This window comes from Anoplolepis gracilipes, chromosome 13 (assembly GCF_047496725.1).
Source record: "Anoplolepis gracilipes chromosome 13, ASM4749672v1, whole genome shotgun sequence".
Lineage (NCBI taxonomy): Eukaryota > Metazoa > Arthropoda > Insecta > Hymenoptera > Formicidae > Anoplolepis > Anoplolepis gracilipes.
In genome coordinates this window covers 5,375,158-5,397,093 of record NC_132982.1, presented here as the reverse complement: position 1 = coordinate 5,397,093, position 21,936 = coordinate 5,375,158, and the positions used below count along the sequence as shown (strand labels likewise).

Here is a 21,936-nt window from a genome sequence, read left to right as displayed (position 1 = left end):
CGCGTGAAAAATTCCACGATCTGGATGGAAACTCGCCTCCGAGCCAATTGGGCATCGGAAAATTCAGTAGTTTGCATTTTTGCCGCTAGCGCCCCGAGCCCCGAGTATTTCCGGTACGGTACGGTGAAATCGGTACGCTCGTCTAGGTGTCAACGACGCCTCCGTATGTTGCTGGTTCCTCTGCGTGCTGCATTTGCTGACACAGTGCCGCTACGATCACTACACAACGGGAGTAAAAGTAATTCGCGCACATATACGATATACATTACGACGCTGCGAACTGTTTTTATAATTGATATCACACGACCGTGGACTCTGCGCTCTCGGAGTTTGCTCGCGCGCGTGGCGTTCCACCCTCGCAAAAGCTCCTTTACCCGCGTTCGTTCGTCGGCTCTTCCCGCGCGACGAAAACCAGCCGCTGCCGGCCGCGTCGAGGTGCCAGAGCTACGTCCTCGTGCTGCAAACGCGAGAGCGTTTCAAGTCAGGTAAGGTCACCCTAATATTACCCTTCCTATCCTTCGACAAGCGATCGCACGCATGCACGGGACGCACGCACGTTCGCTCTCGTGGCGCTCTGACTGTCCCGAGGGGACACTCGAGCGCGAGAGGAACACTGGATCAGAGCACGTTGTCCGAGTCGTCGCGCCGACTTGGACGAGATAGACGCGCGCCGCTATCAGGAAAAATCTCCGGGCTATCCCGCAGTGATCCCAGGGTCGACTCGTCCGTTCGACGCCGCGTTTCTCGTTCGCGTTGGCGTGTCGCTGCCCATTGGGAAACATCGCCATGCTTGCGCGAGCGACCGGGCGCGACCGCGCACTCTCGCCGTCCACGAGATGGAAGCGAGAGCGACGCGATCTCGTTCGCGTGCTCCTCTCAACCTGCCTGCCTTTCCTAGGTTGCTTTGTTTCCTCTCGTTGCGGACGCAAGCATTAAAAAGCAAATTTTCTTGAGACTTGAGATTCGGGGCAGAGGAAGTAAGAGAGAGAGACACGTGCTACGGAATATGTATATTAGTTGCAGCGTGGTTGGGTTTGTTAGGTAGAGGGAGAGAGATAAAGAAACAGTGAGCTCGTGGGTGGGGGGAGAGGAGAGGAGAGAAGAGAAGAGAAGAGAAGAGAAGAGAAGAGAAGAGAAGAGAAGAGAAGAGAAGAGAAGAGAAGAGAAGAGTGGAGAGGAGAGGAGAGGAGAGGAGAGATGGCATGCGAAAATTTTGCCATGCGCTACGCGCGTCGCCAGTCCCTTTGTGTTTGCCGCATGCCATATCGCTCCGATTATTTGCGCGCTACGTGATAAAACGAATTTTGGATAAGCTCGTGCGCGCGCGCACGCGATTATTTAGATAGCCTAAGGATATACGCAGAAATTTTATACATGAAAAAAAATATCGAGTGTGTCGCAAACTTGAAAATTTCAGATTATATGGCTTTTGCTTAAAAATTGCTTTTGATCGCAATAATGCATATTTGTTAAAAAATGGTATGAGCAATTTAATAAAAAAATCAATAATTTAATACCTAATTCAAGTAATGAAATATTAATGAATAACTTACATAAATGCTGATTTAAATAATGAGTGATACATATGAGATGTATTCATATAATGAATATACTTTTTCAAAAGAAAAATGTTACCAAAATGAAATTGATTTGCTTATATATATATATATATATATATATATATATATATAGATATATATATATTTATATTGCAAAGTTATTTGCATGAATGAATATATGATTAATAATAATGCTGAAAAAATCTTGAGCATTTTTTTCTTTTAAATTTTTATATATGTAATTAATAATAAGTTGATTTCTTTTTATGTTAATTGATCTAAAAACAATATATGTCATGAAAAAAATTATATTCAGATATTATAGTTTACTCAACTTTTTTTGTATTATAATTTGTATATAATTGATAATAGTAAATATAATTTTTAATGTAAATTAACAAATGTTTTATGAATTTTATTCTAAACATTATATTGCTAAAAATTCTCTTTGTACTATATTAAAATATATAAATTCTGTCACAATAAATATCCTGCTCACAATTCTAGTAATTTTTTTAAACTTTTAATATTATATTAACTTAATATTACAATATTCTAATAAATGTTATTTTTTTGTTTCAGATATCTGCCTTAATAATTTTAAGATTTTACAACTAAACATTTAATTTGCTGATTCCAGCAAAATATCACTTTAAAAGTTAGAAAGTAAGAAAATGGTCATGGAGGCATCTCCTTCTCCACAAAGTGTAGGTCGTGAATTTGTCCGACAATATTACACTTTGTTGAATCAAGCTCCTGCCCACCTTCATAGGTACTAGAATTATCTATAACTTTTTTATACATATTATAGATTTCTTATCACAATTGAACCCACAAAAATTTGAATTGTATTCAGGCTTAAGAAAAACTTTTTACATTAAATGGATATTTAAAATGCACAACTATAATTTTTATGAATCTTATAATTAGGTTCTACAATCAACATTCTTCCTTTGTGCATGGAGGATTGGATTCCAATCGAGAGTGTATTCCGGCGATTGGTCAAAAACAGATACACCAGAAAATTCAACAACTGAATTTTCGCGATTGTCACGCCAAAATAAGTCAAGTCGATTCTCAGCTTACTCTCGAAAATGGTGTTGTTGTTCAGGTAAACTCTATGTCAATTTTATATAAATTAAATCAAAGTAGAAAAGAATTACACAATATTGTATTTTGTTTCTCTTATTGAAAGAAATAAATTAATGTTTAAATATAATATAATGTATAATTGAATGTATTATCTTTATATTACCATTTAACATTAGAATTTCATTACTCTGCATTATAAATATGTATGATAATTGTATTTATATTTTAATTTACATAAAATAACTTTCTTTTTTGTGAAATAAAATATTTAGTTTTTAGGATCTGCAATTTGAAGAACATCTTAATGTGATTATTACTATATATTTAACTCATTATGTAGGTATCCGGAGAATTGTCCAACGCCGGGCAACCAATGCGTCGGTTCACGCAAACCTTCGTGTTGGCGGTACAAGCACCTAAAACTTACTATGTGCACAACGATATCTTCCGCTACCAAGACTTGATATTCCCTGAAGAGGATGAGGCTGACGTAAGCGGTGGCGATGGTGGTGAAAGCGGCGAGAGAGAGGTTGAAGAAATTGGTCGATCCGAACCTGAAGAAGATGAACATCAGACTCAGGCGCAACAGTTGTCGGCTCCCGCTCAAGCGGCCGAGCAGCAAGCTCAACCGCCTCTTATTCCGGCACAACAACCTCCGCTTCAACAACAACAGCCGATGTACTATGCTGCACCTCCACAGCCACATGTTAGTATAAAAAGCATTTATTATTATTGTATGAAAAATCAAAACTGTTTGAAGGTGCAATAAACTATTGTGCATTGCATAGAATAAACATTCTGTGTAATGCACAATAGTTATTAAGGGGAAAGGGAAAAAGTAAAAAAATCAAGGAATTGTTAAAGAAGAAAATTGTATAATTTGAATGTAAATTGAATTTGCATAATTTGTACAGTTTACCATAGATTATAATATAGTTTCATTTGCAAACGTCTATTGGTCAGGTTCATCCAGTAATGCAGCAAGTTCTTAACGGAACGGTGCACGAAGAGGTGATTACTCAGCAGCAACCACCACAACAACAACAACAACAACCACCACCACCACCTCCAGCCCAGCAGCATCCGTATATAACTGAACCAACCACACAGTCCCAGTTTGCACAAGAGGCAGAGTTGAGCAACGGTGAGCAGCAGCAGCAGCAGCAACAGCAACAAGCTGAAACTGAACCGCAGACTCAGACGGAAGAAAGGAATGACCAACCTGAAGCAGAAGCGTTTACTGCATCCGCGCAAGAGACCGAGCCCGAGCATCAAGTTTCGAATACTACTGTCAACAATAGTGGACCCAAGACTTATGCTAACTTAGTAAAGTCTTATCCTACCAGCACTACTAGTGCTATTAGCCCTCAAGCTCCTAAACTGTCCATGTCTCCGGTAAGTGTTGTTTCGATGTCGCGATCTCTGAAGAATATGAAGAATAATAAACTTTTCTTTGTAGCCACCTACGACGAATTTACGCTTGGATGACAGATCACCATTGCATCCTGCAAACAACGTATCGACTTCTATATCTGTTTCCAACAATGTATCTGCAGCTCAACAACAAGCACATCGAGTGGGCGGAAATCAACCGCCGCCGCAGCAACAACATCCCCAACAACAACGTGGTCTCAGAGGAGGACTGGTACAAAGAGGTAAAAAGAAATGTGAAATATGTATTAATAATTTTAAAAAATAATTAATGAAGGATATAAATCTTGATAATAAAAATGATAGATTTTGAATAATATAGAAATAGAACATATATATATATATATATAAATTTATTAATCCTCTAGAGGCTACAAAGTTTTCCATTCTTTATAAACAAAACAAAAACAATAAAATAATACAACAGTATAACATAATATATAAAATTATAAAAATAAATAAAAAAAGAAGAAATAAAATAAAAACAAAATAACATAAAATAATATTAATATAATTAATATAACTTTTAAAATCACTCAAACATATCAATTCGAATCTTTAAATGTATTATTCTTATATATGTATCTAAACTTTTTTTTTAACTAAATACAAATGAAGCTTTAAATATTACAACGTAATAATTAATAAACATATATAATAAATAAATCTTTTATATTTTAATTAGAAATCTTCCTTTTACACGTTTTATCTGCCTTGATTTTCACTAGCCTATTTTTATTATTAGTTATTACGTTAAAACTAAGCCTCTATCTTTTCTATCACTCACTGCTACAGATATATACATCATGTCTCTATAGTTGATGAAGGAAATTTAGTTTTATGTCCATACATATTACATTTTTTAATTAATCATAATCAAACTTACGCTGACTTCTTCTAGCAACTTATTCTTCTTATTGTACTTGACTTCTATAACAATCTCTCTGTAAGGGACTTGGTCTCTTTCAAAGTCTTCTTTCGGTTGAAGTTTTCTCATCTTCCCTTTCTCTCTCCTCCTCCTCTCTCTCTCTCTCTCTCTCTCTCTCTATATATATATATATATATATATATATATATATATATATATATATATATATATATATATTTATATTTATATTTATATATATATAACAACGAAACACTGAACGCACAAGGCTAACTCTGAAGGGTAGAATTTAGCTTTAAAAATATCCATTAAAAATGTCCATATCAAAAATGCAATGGGGCAATATGTCTCTAAATATTGCAAAATATATTTTTATTTTATATATTAATATTTCATGTAATAATATTAATATATTATTATTTTTTTCATAATTTATATTTTATTAATAATTTCAATTATATTTAATTATATTTTATATTTATTATATTTTATTATTAGATTTAATTATATAATTTTAATTATTAATAATAAGATATAAAATATATTTATTAATTATTAAGATATAATTATTAATTCATAAGATATAAAATATTTAAAAAATTTGAAAATTTTTGTGGTGTGTAGAGATATATTGCCCTATTACATTTGCGATATGAGCATGCTTGGAAATTAACAATAAGTGACAATATATAAAATATAGTAATTATTTAATTTCCATCTTTTTTTTTTCTTAAAAGATACAATTTTTGTTTTATGTTGTATATGAATATTTTTTAGATGGAGAACGTCGTGGCACAAGACCAGGACAATACAGTGACGCTCATCAACTTTTCTTGGGCAACTTACCACACAACGCTTCCGAAAATGATTTACGCCAAGTATTCGAGCGTTATGGTAGAGTTGCTGAATTGCGCGTGCATAGTAAATCAAACGACAGATGCAAAGGTCCTCAAGGCGGAAACAACACAGCGCGTGTGCCTAATTATGGATTTATTACGTTCGAAGATCAACAAGTAGTGACAAAGGTGTTGAATTCTCTGGTACGTTTATTTCTTAGAGACTGACATGGATAATGCTTTAGCAAGCGTTTAATAAAAAGTAGAACTTTTTGATCTCATACGATTGTTGTTTTAGCCTATCTATTATCCTGACGAAAGTGGACAAAAATTGAATGTGGAGGAAAAGAAGGTGAGGCCTAGAATGATGGATGGAAGTGGCGGAAGATTGAATTCCGGCGATGGCGGTATGCGTTCTATGGGCGGCCAGCAGCAGCAGCAACAACAACAGCAACGTGGACCAGGTAATTTCTAGATTAATTTTCCAATTTATTGAAATTAGTAAAAACTTCTTTTACTAATCCATTATTGATTGAATATCAGGCGGACCCGGAGGCGTAATGAGAGGCGGACCAGGTACGCGAGGTGGTCGTGGAGGATTTTCACGGGGTGGCGATGGCAGTAGGGGCGGCGGTGGCATGCGGCAACCGGGTAATCCAAGCAATCCCGGTTACCAGAACCGTCGCTAATACCGGCCACAGTACGCAACAGTCGCAACAATCTCCTAATTTCCTCTCTACTGAATAAAAGTCACACCAGTACCATCCGCATCTGCCATCTTCATTTCGAGAAATGGAATCCAAGACTATTTCGTATGCCGCACGATCTTATCACCGGCGCTACCCTCATACGCTTAAATGTCGCTTGCAACAATGTTTGACAAGCAACAACAGCCGATAGATGACGTAGCTCAAAAAAGGAGTCGTACGAAACACGATCTCGAACATCAGAAAACACGACTTCTTCGAAATCTCGGAGGATTACGTTCTTTTTGGGCGAGACCTCGAGCTCAGTGGTATGTGTTGTAAATTTAAATGAGCCGATGATTATCGATTCGAGTTCGTCCTTCGTACATCGACAATCGGGCAATCCCGCAGGACTTTGCGACGTCAAACATACAAATGGAGCGCAAACGTAGACACACGTGCAACCGTGCGACAAGTCCAAAGGAAGCTTAACGGAGAACGTTCTCGGAGTGGGGAAAATTTAAATGAACGCGAAGAGGCGACGGGACGTGATCTGAAATCGGGGAAATTGTGTCGGAACTCTCTTTTTGTGAGGTTTTAAAATATTGCGTGACATTTGTCACTTTGTGTGTTTCTTTTTATTCACCGAATTGCAAGAAACGACAGCGAAACAAAGTTTGCTGCACGCACCACGTATCTACGGCGCAATTAAACAAGATTGCATCAGAAAGAAACGGCAAGGAGTGTCGCTGTAGTCATACATTTTCGAGTCGACTCAACAACCGTCGACGAAACCGTCCCGTTGCCGAAGGCGAAGAATCTGTATAGATAACGCAGAACGAATTCCGTTGTATGAAAATTCCGGTTAACTAAAATCCTAAAATTGTATCCCGGTTGCACGCGACAAAAAAAGGAAAAAGAAAAATTTAATTTCTTTTTTCCTACACGTTCTTTTTTCTATTCTTGTTGCCGATCATCGATCGACCGGTATCAATCGCAAAGAGGACGATGCTTCTCGACTGCAGCAGCTGGTCTCGCCGTTTTCCCGCAATGCTGGTCTTGTCTTGTTGCAGTCTAGAATTTTTTATTCGAGCCTGTCTTTTTCCTGGTCTCTCCCTTCCGCTCTTCTTTTCCCGATTTTCTTATAGGAACAATTATTTCTCCCAATATCTTTCTAAGCTATTCTAAACGATTCTGACTCCTTTTATAGAATCTTTCTATTCTAGCATCTACCTCCCTTTCCTTTACATATATACTTATTATTATTATTATTATTTTTGTTTAGATAAAATTGTAAGAATCGCGCACGAGCATGATCTGACGTTGTATCGCTAAATTTTCGGTTGCGGGGTAGTTTCGGCCAGGTCAAATTTCCTAGTTTATTGCAGAATTGGTGATGCGTCGAACATTAAACGAGAATCAACAAAAAATATACTCAACATAGCAAAGAAAAACTACATATAGTTTACGCACAGTAGCTTTTTATTAAATCAGCTATTTATTAAAGTCCTTCACGAGTTTGTCATCGATAATTAAAATATATTGTATTTCGAGAAAGTTGTTGTTTGTACAATTACATATGTATTCATTTAATTAAATTATATAATTTTTATATCATTTAATTAGATCGTAATTTTTATAACAGGTACATTATCGTAGTGTAAATTTTGAGAAAAAAATACATAGAACGCGATATTGAACATAATATATTATACATAAAGGCAAGAACACTATCAACAACAAATCGTATAAATCTTTAATATCTGCGTAAAATCACCAAACATTCTATTCTTATAGACGTTATATTATGCAAATCTTATAATTCAATTAGATGAATACATACATAACGAGCAGCATTTTTTTCGGAATACAACATGTTTTAATTTCTTTTTGGATAATCTATTCATATTTCTCAACGCAATACATTCATATACACTAAATTATTTAGAATACGAAGCGAAATGAGAATTCTAGTCAGTAACAGTTTATAAGCAGTATGCAAAAGAAATTCTGCGACTTATTAGTGACTGGGCAATACGTCTATCTTGGCCTATCACAGCCTCATCCCACTATCTCTACGAAACTGTCGTATGATTTTTACAGTGTTGAAAATATTGAACAATCGGAATTGTGAGAAAACCGAGGTGATATGGCGATACAACAATGTACATGTAAAAAATCGACGCGTCGGAAGACGAGGAATAGAGCAGCGTTGCAATCAATAACTAAATTTATATAATGTCGACAAAAAGCATGTTACGAGAGAAAGTGTGAAAGCGAGAATTTGTATGCGTGTGTGTGTGAGTGTGAGAGAGAAAAAAATTTGTCAGCTTGCATTTCGTCGAGATTATCGTGAAGATTTTTAACGTTGATCATGCGCGAACGCGATTCCACAACTGCAGTATAGTTTGTAAAATAAAAAGAAAAATAAAATAATCGAAAATAAAAAGAAAAAAAATGCGTTGCGATACCTCGTGTCTGGGACATGACGACTGCGTTCCTGCGACTCCTCGGCGCGCTCGCCCGGGATCCTATCCTAATCCGTTTAATGAAACATTTTTTTAACACGCAACCTATTTAATGAGTAATATTCATTATGTAGTATTACGCGCGATTATTGACGTTTCTCGTTTAACAGAGCCCGGGATGGCGACGACGATGACGATGACGCGGCCGCTCTGATCCAGACACGGATAAAGAGATAGGTTTCGCGTGGCTACGCTTCTGCGGTTTGCTATTTTCGATAATTAGCAAAAACAAAACAAAAGAAAAAAAGAACAAAAATTGCCAAATATCCTTCCCGGACATGCGTCCTTGTTGGATATGTAACACGTTTCAATTTTAAATCTATATCTATATTCCGTTATAGATATTAAACGCTATATGTAGAAAACATAATGAAGATTCGAGCCATCAAATTTCTTCGAAGTTAGTTTAGTATCGAGGAAACATATTTCCAGATTTTTGTCGATAGTTACGTATTCCGTAATTGGCACTTTAGTATTGTTATAAAGAAAAAAGAAAAATTTATTATTAAATCTGAAACAAAAATATACAGGATATGAAGTACTTTATCACTTCTCTCTTCCTTGCGGCAGAAAAGAAAATATGTTACGTATGTTTTATGGGAGTCTGAAAGAGGATTTCGAAATGCAGAGGAATAGATTTTTTCGTATCTCGCTTTTATTTTCAAAGATATGATAAATGTTTATCATATGTGATTAACGATTTAATACTTATATAGAATTCTTACAAGAATTAAGGTATATATTAATATATAGTATAACACACAAAAAATATTAATTTAAATATATAATACATCTTTTATACATATTGTGTGTTTATACATCAATCATAATTAGCTTTCACTTCATTAAAATGTGAATTTAATTAAAATATTAAGAATTATCCTTTCGAGATCATCCTTATCTGTAGTCTACACATCTTCGAAAATAAAAAAAATAAGATATTACACATTTACATAAGTCATCTTCTAAAGACCATAAAAAATACGTACTAAATGAAACACGTTGTTACCTCGCTATAAACTCGTTTAATATTTCGACTGAAGCTACATTCGTAATTCCTTGGAAATCATGGACATTCGCAGATTAAGAATCTTATTTTTCGCTTATTCATATTATAAATACGGTAAATACAAATGCAAATTAAAACGGAAAGTAAATGATGTATGCATATGCTTCCTGTGCCAATTCCCAAGGAAATACAAATTAACGTCAATAGAATCGGCACGAATCTGACGTGCTGATTAAATATAGAACGTGCTTGGTTAATGCAACATTTTTGCAAGAGTAAATTACACTTTATTCAAACAAATATATTCGTTGATTTAGACAAGATCCATGTATAATATTGCAGTGGTAAATATTTTCCCTTTATCGTATGCAAGAGAGTATGATGCTACTATTACTATAATAATATACGCGTCACTATATAGAAGAAGGAGAAAGTTCAAACAATAAAACGCCAGTTGTTCTTTGACTTTGTATACATATGTAGAGCATATTTAAAGGAATATTTGTATGAATAAGAAAAAATCGTCTCTAACTCTACATCCTCTTGTACATTGAACATTACGGGGAATAGACGAATCATTTTTATTCCAACTTGAGAGGCCGGTTTATATATATCTAGTACTTTAATCAGCACAATTGCGCAACTGACGTATTCAAAGAGAAAAAGATATGAGGGAGAGAGAAAGAGAGAGAGAGAGAGAGAAAAATATTTTACGCTGGACGATATAATATAGTAGTTGTTTAATATTTGCAATTGCAAATTATGACTTCCGAAATTTTCGCCTGCCACTTACTATAAAAATGTTCTACACGTTCACTCTCATGCCGTTTGACTTATTACATTGACATATTACGTCCTCGTCCATGTGCATATCCGTGTGTTCAAGTACAACGTGTTCAAAGCCGTAGTTCACGCGAGATCATCGCTTTACATACTTGAAAGAGAGCTCTGCAAATTTTTAGTGTGAATGTTTTCGTTTTTAAGTAACTATATTATAATATTAATAATAAAGATAAATATATATATATATATATATATATATAATAATAATGAAAAACGAAGGAAAGAGTATGCAGAACAAATAATTATAATAATGTAATAATAATAATTAGAAGACGGCGGTTAATAAGTTATGAATTTTTGTAGTATATATTTTTATTTCGGTCTGCCAGGCCAGTTTGCGTGTACCAACTAATTGAAAATAACGTTACTGCGATAAAGAGGGAAGAGGAAAAAAAAAAAAATAATGCTAAGAGAAAAAAATGAAACAGAACAAACATCAGATGTATTGTAACTTTTTGCATTTAGTATAATACATTATACCTTATCTTATTACCAACCCTTATTATAGCATCTTTTTTATTTATCGCAACATACCTTTGATTTTGGTACGAACTTTATTAATTGGCTTTGCGTATAAAGTCACGTTTCCGATGTCTGTAATCGGTTTGGTAAAAACATTATTATAGAATCGTCATTTAATCGCGATTAAGAGTAAAGTGTACAACAAGGATAATAAGATATATAGACGCCAAATTTATGATCATGTTTTTATAAATTAAATCGTATTACTATTAATGTAAAAGTAAATATAATGTAAGGAAGATTTTTAAAGGCTATAGCCGGATAAGCGTACTAAAAGTGCCCCCGACGAGTTTTCAAATAATACTTGGCCTGTGATTTCCTCATTGTAAAAAAAATATTCCTCAAAATTTCAGGTCCTTTATTATTTCCTGAGTTATCGAGGAAAATGTCATTTTCAGTCGTATCGATTTTTTTCTGAATACGTATCAACAAAAGACGCAAAAAAAATATTTTTTTATTAATCTTGAATAAAAACTCGATTTTTTAAAAAAGATTAAAATTGTGAAATGGCCTTTTTAACATGTTTTTTTCGAGGTTCAATTACCAAACTTTTAGAGAATACTCTTTTTATATGTCTCAATATTCTCTTTTTCAATTTTTTTTCGACTTGGTGCAACATAGTAAAAAAAAATAAAAATCCTTTTATTATTTTTTGATAATAAGATGGAAAATTATTTATTTTTCTTGTAATATGGGATCATCTCAAATATTTATGGAAAAAAAATAAAAACTGAAAATGACGCTTTTCTCGATAACTCATTGTCAGAAAATAATAGAGTTAGGGAGCTGAAATTTTGAGTAAAATTTTTTTTTACAGTGAGGACATGACAGGCCAAATGTTATTTGAAAACTCGTTGGGAGCACTTTTAGTATGCTTATCCGGCTATAGTCTTTTTCAACTGATGGCCGATTAGCATAAAAAATTATTCAATTCTTTCGATCTCAATATCAAGGCGTGAATTTCTAATTTTAATTAAAATATACAGAATAATTTTTTAAAAATAGGCATGATTGAAACATCAGCTAATCCAGTTTTGATTTTATTGTTAAATTCATGACAATTTTTGTTAGAGTTTCTGAAATTTCTAATTGAAGAAAAGTTTAAGCAATCTTCAAGAATCAATATCGGAAATTCGAGGAAAGATTTCGCCGAGACAAACGTGATTATTCGCGAGTTGTACGCATTGCGTAAGAGTACGTGAGTAGGGCATACGCATACGCGCGTGCGGCGGAAAGATCAGAAGGGGTGTAAAAAGAAAGGAAAAACGCACGCGAGAGATGAGATCATCTTTCCTCTCCGGTCGCGCGCTCCGGACAGCTCGACGCGATGCCACGACGCGCCTCGGGCGCAGTCAGTAACGGTCCAGCGGCCGATTTGGAGGGTTGTTTCTCTTCTCGAACCTTCTTGAAAAAAGGAAACCTCGAGTGAACGGAGGAAGCGGTTTGCGAGGAAAGCCAACGCGAGGTACGATCAATTTGCCACTTTTCGTCTTGTCAAAATCATATATATTCTGTTGTGCGGTTTATATCCAAAAACATAATTTTTTTACTGTATAATATATCTTGCGGATATCATTTTTACGTTTTTAAAATAATAATTAATTTCATATCTAAAATTCTGTATGTAAATTAATTAATTTAACCAACTTTTTGATAGTCAAATTTGCTATTGTTATATGTATGTAGAGAAAAAGATATACTTATATATTAATTCAAACATAAAGACATACATGTAGGAATGTTTTGAGCTAATTAGATCTTTATCAATCTAAGGAACTAATAGTAACATTTACAATTCTGAAAGTTGAAATAATAACTATAAAATGTTGTCAGACACTTATGTGTGCTCAGTATATGTATGTACGAGATGAAGGACTGAAATACTATATCCGATAAATAGCTATCTAGGCGCGTCAGGATTACGAGAAATCGCACACGTGCACGAATGGAAATGAATAGACCGGTAGTAAAATGCTTCTGACCAGAATTTAGATTTTATATCTAGCCATCGTGAGGAATCCTTTTTATGGATAATTTCAGTATCTTTCATTTTTAACGAAGTCCTTCTAACTTATAGATCTGAATTTTTAATAAACTTTTTATGTGCGCGCCAATAAATAAATAAATAAATATATATATTTTTTTACATTCCAAATAAAATAAATTGATTGAAACAAAAGTAATATATTTTAAATTAAATTACTGTAGCAAAAAACGTTCCATTAATTTTCACACAGTGTATGAATCACTTACTGCAAAACTGCACGATGGATGTTTTATATCAGTGGGCGTATCTCTACAACTAACTTTATATCGGCTATCATAATATTACTCGGAAATCGTTTTTCTGGAACGGAAATCTAACATCCTTTATTCGTTAAAGTACTGTCATTATACGACGACCTAGAAAAATCATATTATTATTACAATCGTTAACGAAGTCTCATGTTTGTATTTATATACATATAGTTTCCCTTATGCTTTATATCATTTATTAAATGTTATTGAATTATAAATAAGAAAAAAATTAATTTTTACACAAAAAAGTAGCGCAAAATATAATATTTGCAATTTTCTATTAATATAGACAACTTAAAATAGAGCAGTAATGCTCTCTGTAATATTGTTATTTTGAACAAACTTAATTATTCGACCTTTTCTCATGTCACGATATGTAGGAGTTCAAGACTAACCAAGATCGATAAGATGTGTTCTTACTAACATACTACATATTTTTGAGAATTTATTCCTTCGAAGAAAATATAGATATGTATTAATCCTTTGAAAACAAGATTAAATAATGAATAAAGAGATTGAAAATCTTAATTCTATTATAGATAAGATAATTTTTTAGACTCTATGAAAATTTAATTAAACTATCATCACATTATATGTACATATATATATATATATATATATATATATATATATATATTTATATACAACAAATTTTTACTCTTTTTCCAGAATTACTTTGTGGAAATGTAAATCAATTTTTATCAAGAGCTATGCATATATATTCTATACAGTCCCTTATATATATATATATATATTAATAATAATAATAATAATAATAATATTAATTCGCGTATAAACTTCCTCGATGAGCAAATTGAACGAGTAATTGGACGAATCGAATCAACGCATTCAGCTCGAATATCTCGTCAGCAAACTAGTTAACTTTTAATTCCGCGTTGGTGGAGCTAGCACTTTAACATAGGAAAGACGAGTTCCTGATGTTTCAAGCTTTATGGTATGTTTCGTGGGCGTAATAGTCGACCTAGAGAAGCAGACGAAATATTGAAAACAACGTATTTTCAAAACTTTATCTACATTATTTTATTTTATAGAACATTCATTCACATTTTTAAACCTACTGTCTGCGATTAATAAAATCGCATAATTTACTCTATATTTCTCTCTTTCAACTAATATATTTACTCTTTAAAAAAAATATACTGAAACGGTTTGTTTTTTTAATTTACTCATACATTATTGTTTTAATTGATAAAGTTTATTATTCCGAAACTATGTATATATTTTTACATGTTGTTTTACTTTTCCTTTCAACGCGTATTAAAATAAGTATTCGCGACTTGTTTTACTTATTTCATCATCGTTTTATTACATATTTCAATCATTAGATCATATATATAATTTCAACTAAAATTATTGATCCTCTGTGCTTGTGTACATTGATCAATATTATAGATTCCATTCGTAGCACAGCATTTATTGTTATTTTCACCTAAAGTTAAATAATAGAGTTAAGTAACATTCGAGAAATATGGATTGTTTGTTAAAATATATTCTCGTTCCTTTTGTCCGCCCACGCGAACGATTCGCCCACGTCGACAAGCGCGATAAAAAAAAAGGGGCCATGTGCCGTGCGTGCGATTCCTACGCACGTTGCGCGTATGAGGGCTATGCTTTCCGGAGAACCGCGCGACGCACCGCGAACGCGCTGCAACGCGCCGAGATGATGAACGGTCGCGAATCAGCATCCAGCTTCTCCGTATGAAGAGACGAGACCTTAACCTGTTATGTAGAAACTTATAATCCTCCTCTCCTTCAGTCTATACGCGATTATTAATATCTATACCGAAATAAAATGTTACGCAATTTTTTCGCAGAGAGTTGTGACTGTTTGATAAGATTAGCAGTCTTTCTGGATGTATACGTTAATCAGTCAATTCAATAACCGCTCTCATCTATCGTTATATCTATCTTTATAAATTGATTTATTAAATTAATATAGAATCTGAATATTTATATAATATTCATTTTCTCGATTTAGATTTATATATATATATATATATATATATATATATATGTATAGAGAGAGAGAGAGAGAGAGAGAGAGAGAGAAAGAGAGAGAGAGATTACATTTTGGAAACTTTAGAAATATCTATAACATACAAATGTACAGTACATTACATTTTTTTTATTTCATATATATTAATTCTTTTTCACAATGAAATATTATTTTAGGAAATTAATTTTATATAAATGTGAATCATTATTTAATGAAAATAGATACATCAGACACGCAAATATGGATTTCGAATTTTCATCAATTTTCCATAAATTATTTCTTTCTCTTTTATAATATAACTATACTTATTTTATGATCTTTTCATGCCAGTGAGAAATGAAAAAAAAAACATAGTATACGTTGATTGTTCTTCGACTACAGAATTCATGAACTGATCCAACATCGACTTAAGAAACTATGGACATCTCGAATTCAATTAAACGGAATTAAAGCTTGACCGTGATAGTAATGCGTTTAACACACGGATGACTCGAAAGCTCGACGATTCGTGTTTTTTTAACCGAACATTGATACATGGATATCGTCACAGGATATTTACGTTCCGATGTCGGCGACATGTATACATCGTGCGTTTTCTGGTAAATATTTCACACATGTGCGTTAAGTCTGGTATTGCTCTTTTTCTCCCTCTCTTTAATTTTTTAAAATATATATGCGTATAATTATTTTTTATTAAAATTAAAATAAAAGATTAATATTTTATTCTATATAAATAATATTTGTCATGTATATTTTTATTTATAAATTCAAAAATATTCCATTTTATAATTATTAATCATGTAAAGTGTTCCCATATTAAATAATATATTCAAATAGTATTAAATATTTTTTGTTAAATTAAAGTTAGAGATTCTACGATCATATGATTTATAAGGCGAATTCGATCACGTTTAAATTTCATCGCTGACGAAGGCAGCAGTCGATCGCTGACGTTATGCCACGTGTGCGCGTCCTTCGTCGTTATTAAAATACAGCGATGAGACGACGTCGTAAACCAATTATTATGTCATATGCATCCGCAAAAGGTGACGAGAATGAAGGAACGACGTCGCGACAGCATCGAAGTCACGCGAATTAAAAGCGCACTCAAGACCCGCTGGTCTGGATCTATCTGTGTGTGCGTGCGTGTGTGTGAAACGATTCTTGGTTTTCAAATATATATCTGGGTTATCGCTTCGTTGCTCCTATTAAGATCCCGCGAGATTTATCGTTGGTCTTGCGTTGACCCGTTGATCGGTGCGTGCGTGAGTGCGTATTGCGTTACGCAGTTGATTTGAGTAGATTTTTCAAACAAATGTTTCGCGACTCTTATATGTCGTGCCAACATCAATTGAGAACATCGCGGTAATAAAGCATTGAACGCGAGAAATGGATGGTTGATTTATTTACACATTCAGAGAGAGACTCGTTTGCACCCGATTTAGCTCAGGGATATTAACCCGTTTCAGCACTAAGACTTGGATCTATTCCGAGAAAAATCTGAATTTTTTTATCTTTACAACCGTTTTTATGGAAATCGTTGAAATATGCAGAATTCGAAAGTTGTTGGGAATTTTTTGAAAAATTATTCTGCATCAGATAGAAGAGGAACGATATTGATAACCCAAGTCAGGGTTGTATTTAAAAATATAGAAAGAAAATAATTTAAATCAAGTTCTTCATTTTGTATCGGTAGTTAATTCGCGCGCGCGCGCGCGATTTGCATTCCAGATGTTATTGAACTTTGTTAAATTGAGACACCATTTTCTTTAGTAATTTGAGAGAGATGCATCGCCTACATATTCATCGATATATCGATTTGTCGTAGAAATCGCAATGTGGACGAAGCTGCAGTTATTGTTGGTCGCGTTGTTCTTGGCGGTCCTGATAGTGGACGTGTCTGCCGAACAGGTATTATTATCGTTCAACGATACACATTATAAATTATCATAAAATCTTTACAATTTTATTAAAAATCGCACGTGAAAAAAAATTAAATTGAAATGTAATAATTAAATTTTTCTCAAGCGTTCCACGTGTTACGTAAAAATTATGTAAAATACAATACTGAAAAAAGAGAGAATATCGATTATATGTAAAAATATTCATATATATCTTCTATTGTTTAAAATATAAAATAAAGGAGACAGAAAGAGTATTAATTTAATTTAATTTGATTTGAATCGATTCTCAGCGTAGACGGAAATATCGACGACGTACGACCACAACGGAGGTACCCGTGCAAGATGAGATCATGAACATGCTGGAGGCTGATGAAATAGCCGAGGAGGCGGAGGACGCTGAGGTCACTCTCGAAAATGGCAGAAACGAGGCTGGATCGAAGCAGCAGCTCCAGGCAGACCCGTGCCTGGACAAACACTGCGGCGCTGGACGTATTTGCAAGGTTTATCGAAGAGAAAATACACTTCTTATATATGAATTTAAAATAATTGCCATACAATATGACAAACAATAAAGATTGATTCGCGTGTTGCAAATAAGTAGCTTAAAAATATTACCTAGAAAATTTAATTAAATTTTTTAATCTTTAAGATTCTTTTAAATCTTGAAGCGTTCTCATCTGTATTCATTTATATATAGCCTCCAGATCTTTAAAGATATTATCTCATAACATCTAATATTCAATAACATAATAAAAATATAAGAAATATGAGAAATATATAATAAAAAATATGAGAATAAAAAGGAATCTTAATATATTTAAATATCGTGTAAGAGAATTTAATCTTTTTTATGATAAGCGAAAATAAAAAGGAGAATGTATGGAATTTCTTCGATTTTAGATTACGGAGGAAGACACAGCCGAGTGCGTTTGTGTAGAGCTTTGCAACGAGGAGGTCGATCCGCGTCGCAAGGTTTGCACCAATTACAATGAAACCTTCAGTAGCGACTGCGAGGTCTATCAAGCGCGTTGCTTTTGCGATACCGGTGACGCCAGGTGTAGGGGTCCCGATTATCAACATGTCCACATCGAGTATTATGGCGAGTGCCGACAGATGCCCGTAAGTATTATTCCGTTACAAATGTAACGCTTTCATACGGTGTAATGCTAAATGGAAAACTGAAACCTTAATTATTTTGGTTTTTTGAAAAAATATATATGTATACACTGTTTTTCTAAGAATCGTATTTTTTTAAATAAAATTTTGTTAAGTAAAAAAGTCACATTTTATGAATTTTTATTCCATAAATTATATTCTATAAAAAATATGTGTATTATCTGTTTTTATAAACAAACATTTTTCCTTGATTGAGAGAGGAGAAGCAAAATCAATTTTTTAAATCACGATGTTCATAAAGAGAACTTTGTTATTTTTTTCACCAAGTATTTGTTTCGATACAACAAACGAGCGTTTTATTTTATTAATATAGTCTACCTATATCTATTATTTTTATACATTAAAATAATATTGCACTATAGTTACATAAATGATATTTTCATTAATCGACGTCTTCATTATTCACCCTTACGTAGACCCAAGATTAAAAAGTAATAAGATTAAAAAGTAATTTGAGAGATAAAATTTTTATTCTCTCGAAATTATTTCAGTACGCTTTTCAATTACTTTATAAATGTTAATAAATTCGCTTATTGATGCATACAGATGTGCAAAGAGGAGGACATGGCTGACTTTCCCAGACGAATGCGCGACTGGTTGTTCAACATCATGCGCGATTTGGCAGATCGTCAAGAATTACCGTCACATTATTTGAAGATGCAACGCGAGGCCGAAACCAATCACACATTACGTTGGGCGAACGCGGCTATTTGGAAATGGTGCGACTTGGACGGGCATCCGCACGACCGGATGGTATCCAGGCACGAGCTCTTCCCAATCAGGGCGCCTTTAATGGCTCTCGAACACTGTATCGCGCCCTTCCTCGATTCATGTGACCTCGACAATGATCATAAGATCACATTGTTCGAATGGGGCAAGTGCCTACAGCTCGACGAGGTATCTAGCTACTCTTCTTTATTAATTAATTAATTATTCTCCTTAATTATTTCCCTCTAGACGAGAAAATATTACACAAAATATTAAAAAGTTAAAGCATGTTTTACATGAACTTTACACATTGGATATTGTGTGTGTGTGTGTGTGATATTTCTCTCTATTTTCTACATAAAATAAAAAAATAATTTTCTAAATAAATAAAATATTTTGTAATGTAATTCTAAATAATAATGATAATATTAAAGGATATTCAGAAGTCTGATTAATCAAGTACATTACGTACATTGAATTATGTTTGGACGAGATATTTCGACATCGTGTAATTTAATTAAATCTAATAGTATAATTATAATTTCAGAATGATATAGATGACAAGTGCGATGAATTGGCCGAGGCTCACGAGCATTAGAGATGAAATACATCGAATCCTCCTCGGAGAAGGCCGGGAGACGGACGCGAGCAATAGTACGAGACAGAATAAATCGGGATATACGAACACAATAGTAGGACAGACAAACGGTCAAGGAAGGCGCGAAGGATGCAGGTGACGCGCAGGGAAAGGGCAGGGCACGGCAGGGGCGGGAAGGGAGTGTGGATAAAAATGGCGGGAAAAATCGTCGTGAACGCGCGTGCGTGGACGCGGCAGCACGCAGGCCCCGCACGCATCGACGAGTCGATACTGCACGACGAGGCCGTATCCCGTATCCCATATCCCGTATCGTTGCGATGCCGATATGCCATGCCATGCCATGCCATGCCTCGGTCTCCTCGTTACGTGCCAAGCAACCGACAATCGAACCGCTTCAACTGCGCTCCTCAATAATACAATCCTCGTCGTTACGTAGGACGATGCAATTTGCAATTACACGGATAGGGAGAATTCAAATTCCAATATGCAATCGAACGATTATGCGTTTCGATACTTACGATCGCATGATTCAATTAATTCGAATTCAAGTTTAAAGAACGAGCAAACATATAAACAAAACATTTTAACAGATATTTGCTCTTTTGAAACGGAAAAATCATCGATCCAAAGGATTTGACTTAAGAAACGATTCAGAGAATTTAAATTCGAGTAAAAAGATGTGCATCTCGATTATATAAACGTATAAATATAAACTGTACGATAAGTAAATAGAAATTTTTTTATTATTTAAAGAAACAGAAATTTATCGAGAAATATCCATGATTATAAAGCTAAAAATAAATGTAAATGGAATATTGAATTTTATCGACAAACCCGTCAGTGTAAAATATTTGAATAATGTGTTGATCTTTTATATACTTAGTCGCTATTTCATAGTCAGCCCGCCATATGTTGTTAACCGTCCGTTTCGCTCGCTATCCAACGATGATTCAGAATTGAATCGTAGAAATAAATTCTTCCGACAAACAGAGAATGTTTTCTGAAAAAGAATGTATACTATTTTAAAATATGATATTGTGAAAACATGTTAGGTCACAACATTCGATATAAAAATTCGCGTCCGCGCTCCTGTAGTGTAATTTTTGTTATTGTATCTCGTAGCAAGATATATTTTCTACATGCAATTTTTTTGTATAAAATCACACTGCCTTTTTGCATCAATAAAGAGAAATAATATCGTTTATCCGCATTCTTTTACGTAAAATCCCGATGCACGTATTCCAGACGTATTGTCGTTATCCTTGCAATTATATATATTATATATTCTCTTTTTATTGTAGCAAAGATGTAACTTAATCTGTTAGGGATATAAATAAGCAATATTACATAATGTTCTAAAAGTAATCTTATTATATATTTTGTACTGCATTTTAATCTATTATTTTTCAAAATTGAGATATTTGATAATATATATGAAAAGATATATTTATATGGTCCTATTAATAAACGTTATTGTGCACAAAAATCAATATTATTTGTCAAACACAATTTTGCAAACATATTTTATGAAGAATTATTGAGTCAATATTATTCACATCGTCATATTAACTGAATGCTTTGTTTGTAATGTTCTATCAAATTGAAACACATCTGTGTTTATAATAGTGAAATTGTTTTTAATTTTGTATCCAAATATTTTTTTTAGAAACAGATTCCATATATATACATTGTAAAAAGAGATAAAGATATTTTGTCGATATACATACGAAAGAAATAAAATTGGCAAAACATATGCTTGTAAAGCAAAATATAACGCGTGATGTCTATTTCAACATTTATAAACATCAATTGTCAACGAGGTAAAATGTAAACAATAAAACAC

At 33.6% G+C, this 21,936-nt stretch overlaps 2 protein-coding genes across 2 annotated transcripts; both read left to right on the top strand.

The window, feature by feature from the left end:
- The first annotated feature begins 178 nt into the window (after positions 1-178).
- Positions 179-11,251, top strand: Rin (ras GTPase-activating protein-binding protein 1). Its single transcript, XM_072904611.1, has 9 exons — positions 179-485; positions 2,142-2,331; positions 2,490-2,670; positions 2,992-3,357; positions 3,615-4,046; positions 4,111-4,306; positions 5,746-6,008; positions 6,103-6,268; positions 6,348-11,251. Exons 2-9 carry the CDS (start codon positions 2,234-2,236, stop codon positions 6,491-6,493), a joined length of 1,848 nt encoding a protein of 615 aa, XP_072760712.1. The 5' UTR covers positions 179-485; positions 2,142-2,233; the 3' UTR covers positions 6,494-11,251.
- Positions 11,252-12,704: 1,453 nt separating this feature from the next.
- Sparc (secreted protein, acidic, cysteine-rich) lies at positions 12,705-21,297 on the top strand. The gene is made up of 6 exons (XM_072904612.1): positions 12,705-12,857; positions 17,536-17,618; positions 17,902-18,111; positions 18,512-18,730; positions 19,334-19,684; positions 20,043-21,297. The coding sequence occupies exons 2-6, from the start codon at positions 17,544-17,546 to the stop codon at positions 20,091-20,093; spliced, it is 906 nt and encodes a 301-aa protein (XP_072760713.1). The 5' UTR covers positions 12,705-12,857; positions 17,536-17,543; the 3' UTR covers positions 20,094-21,297.
- Positions 21,298-21,936: the final 639 nt, after the last annotated feature.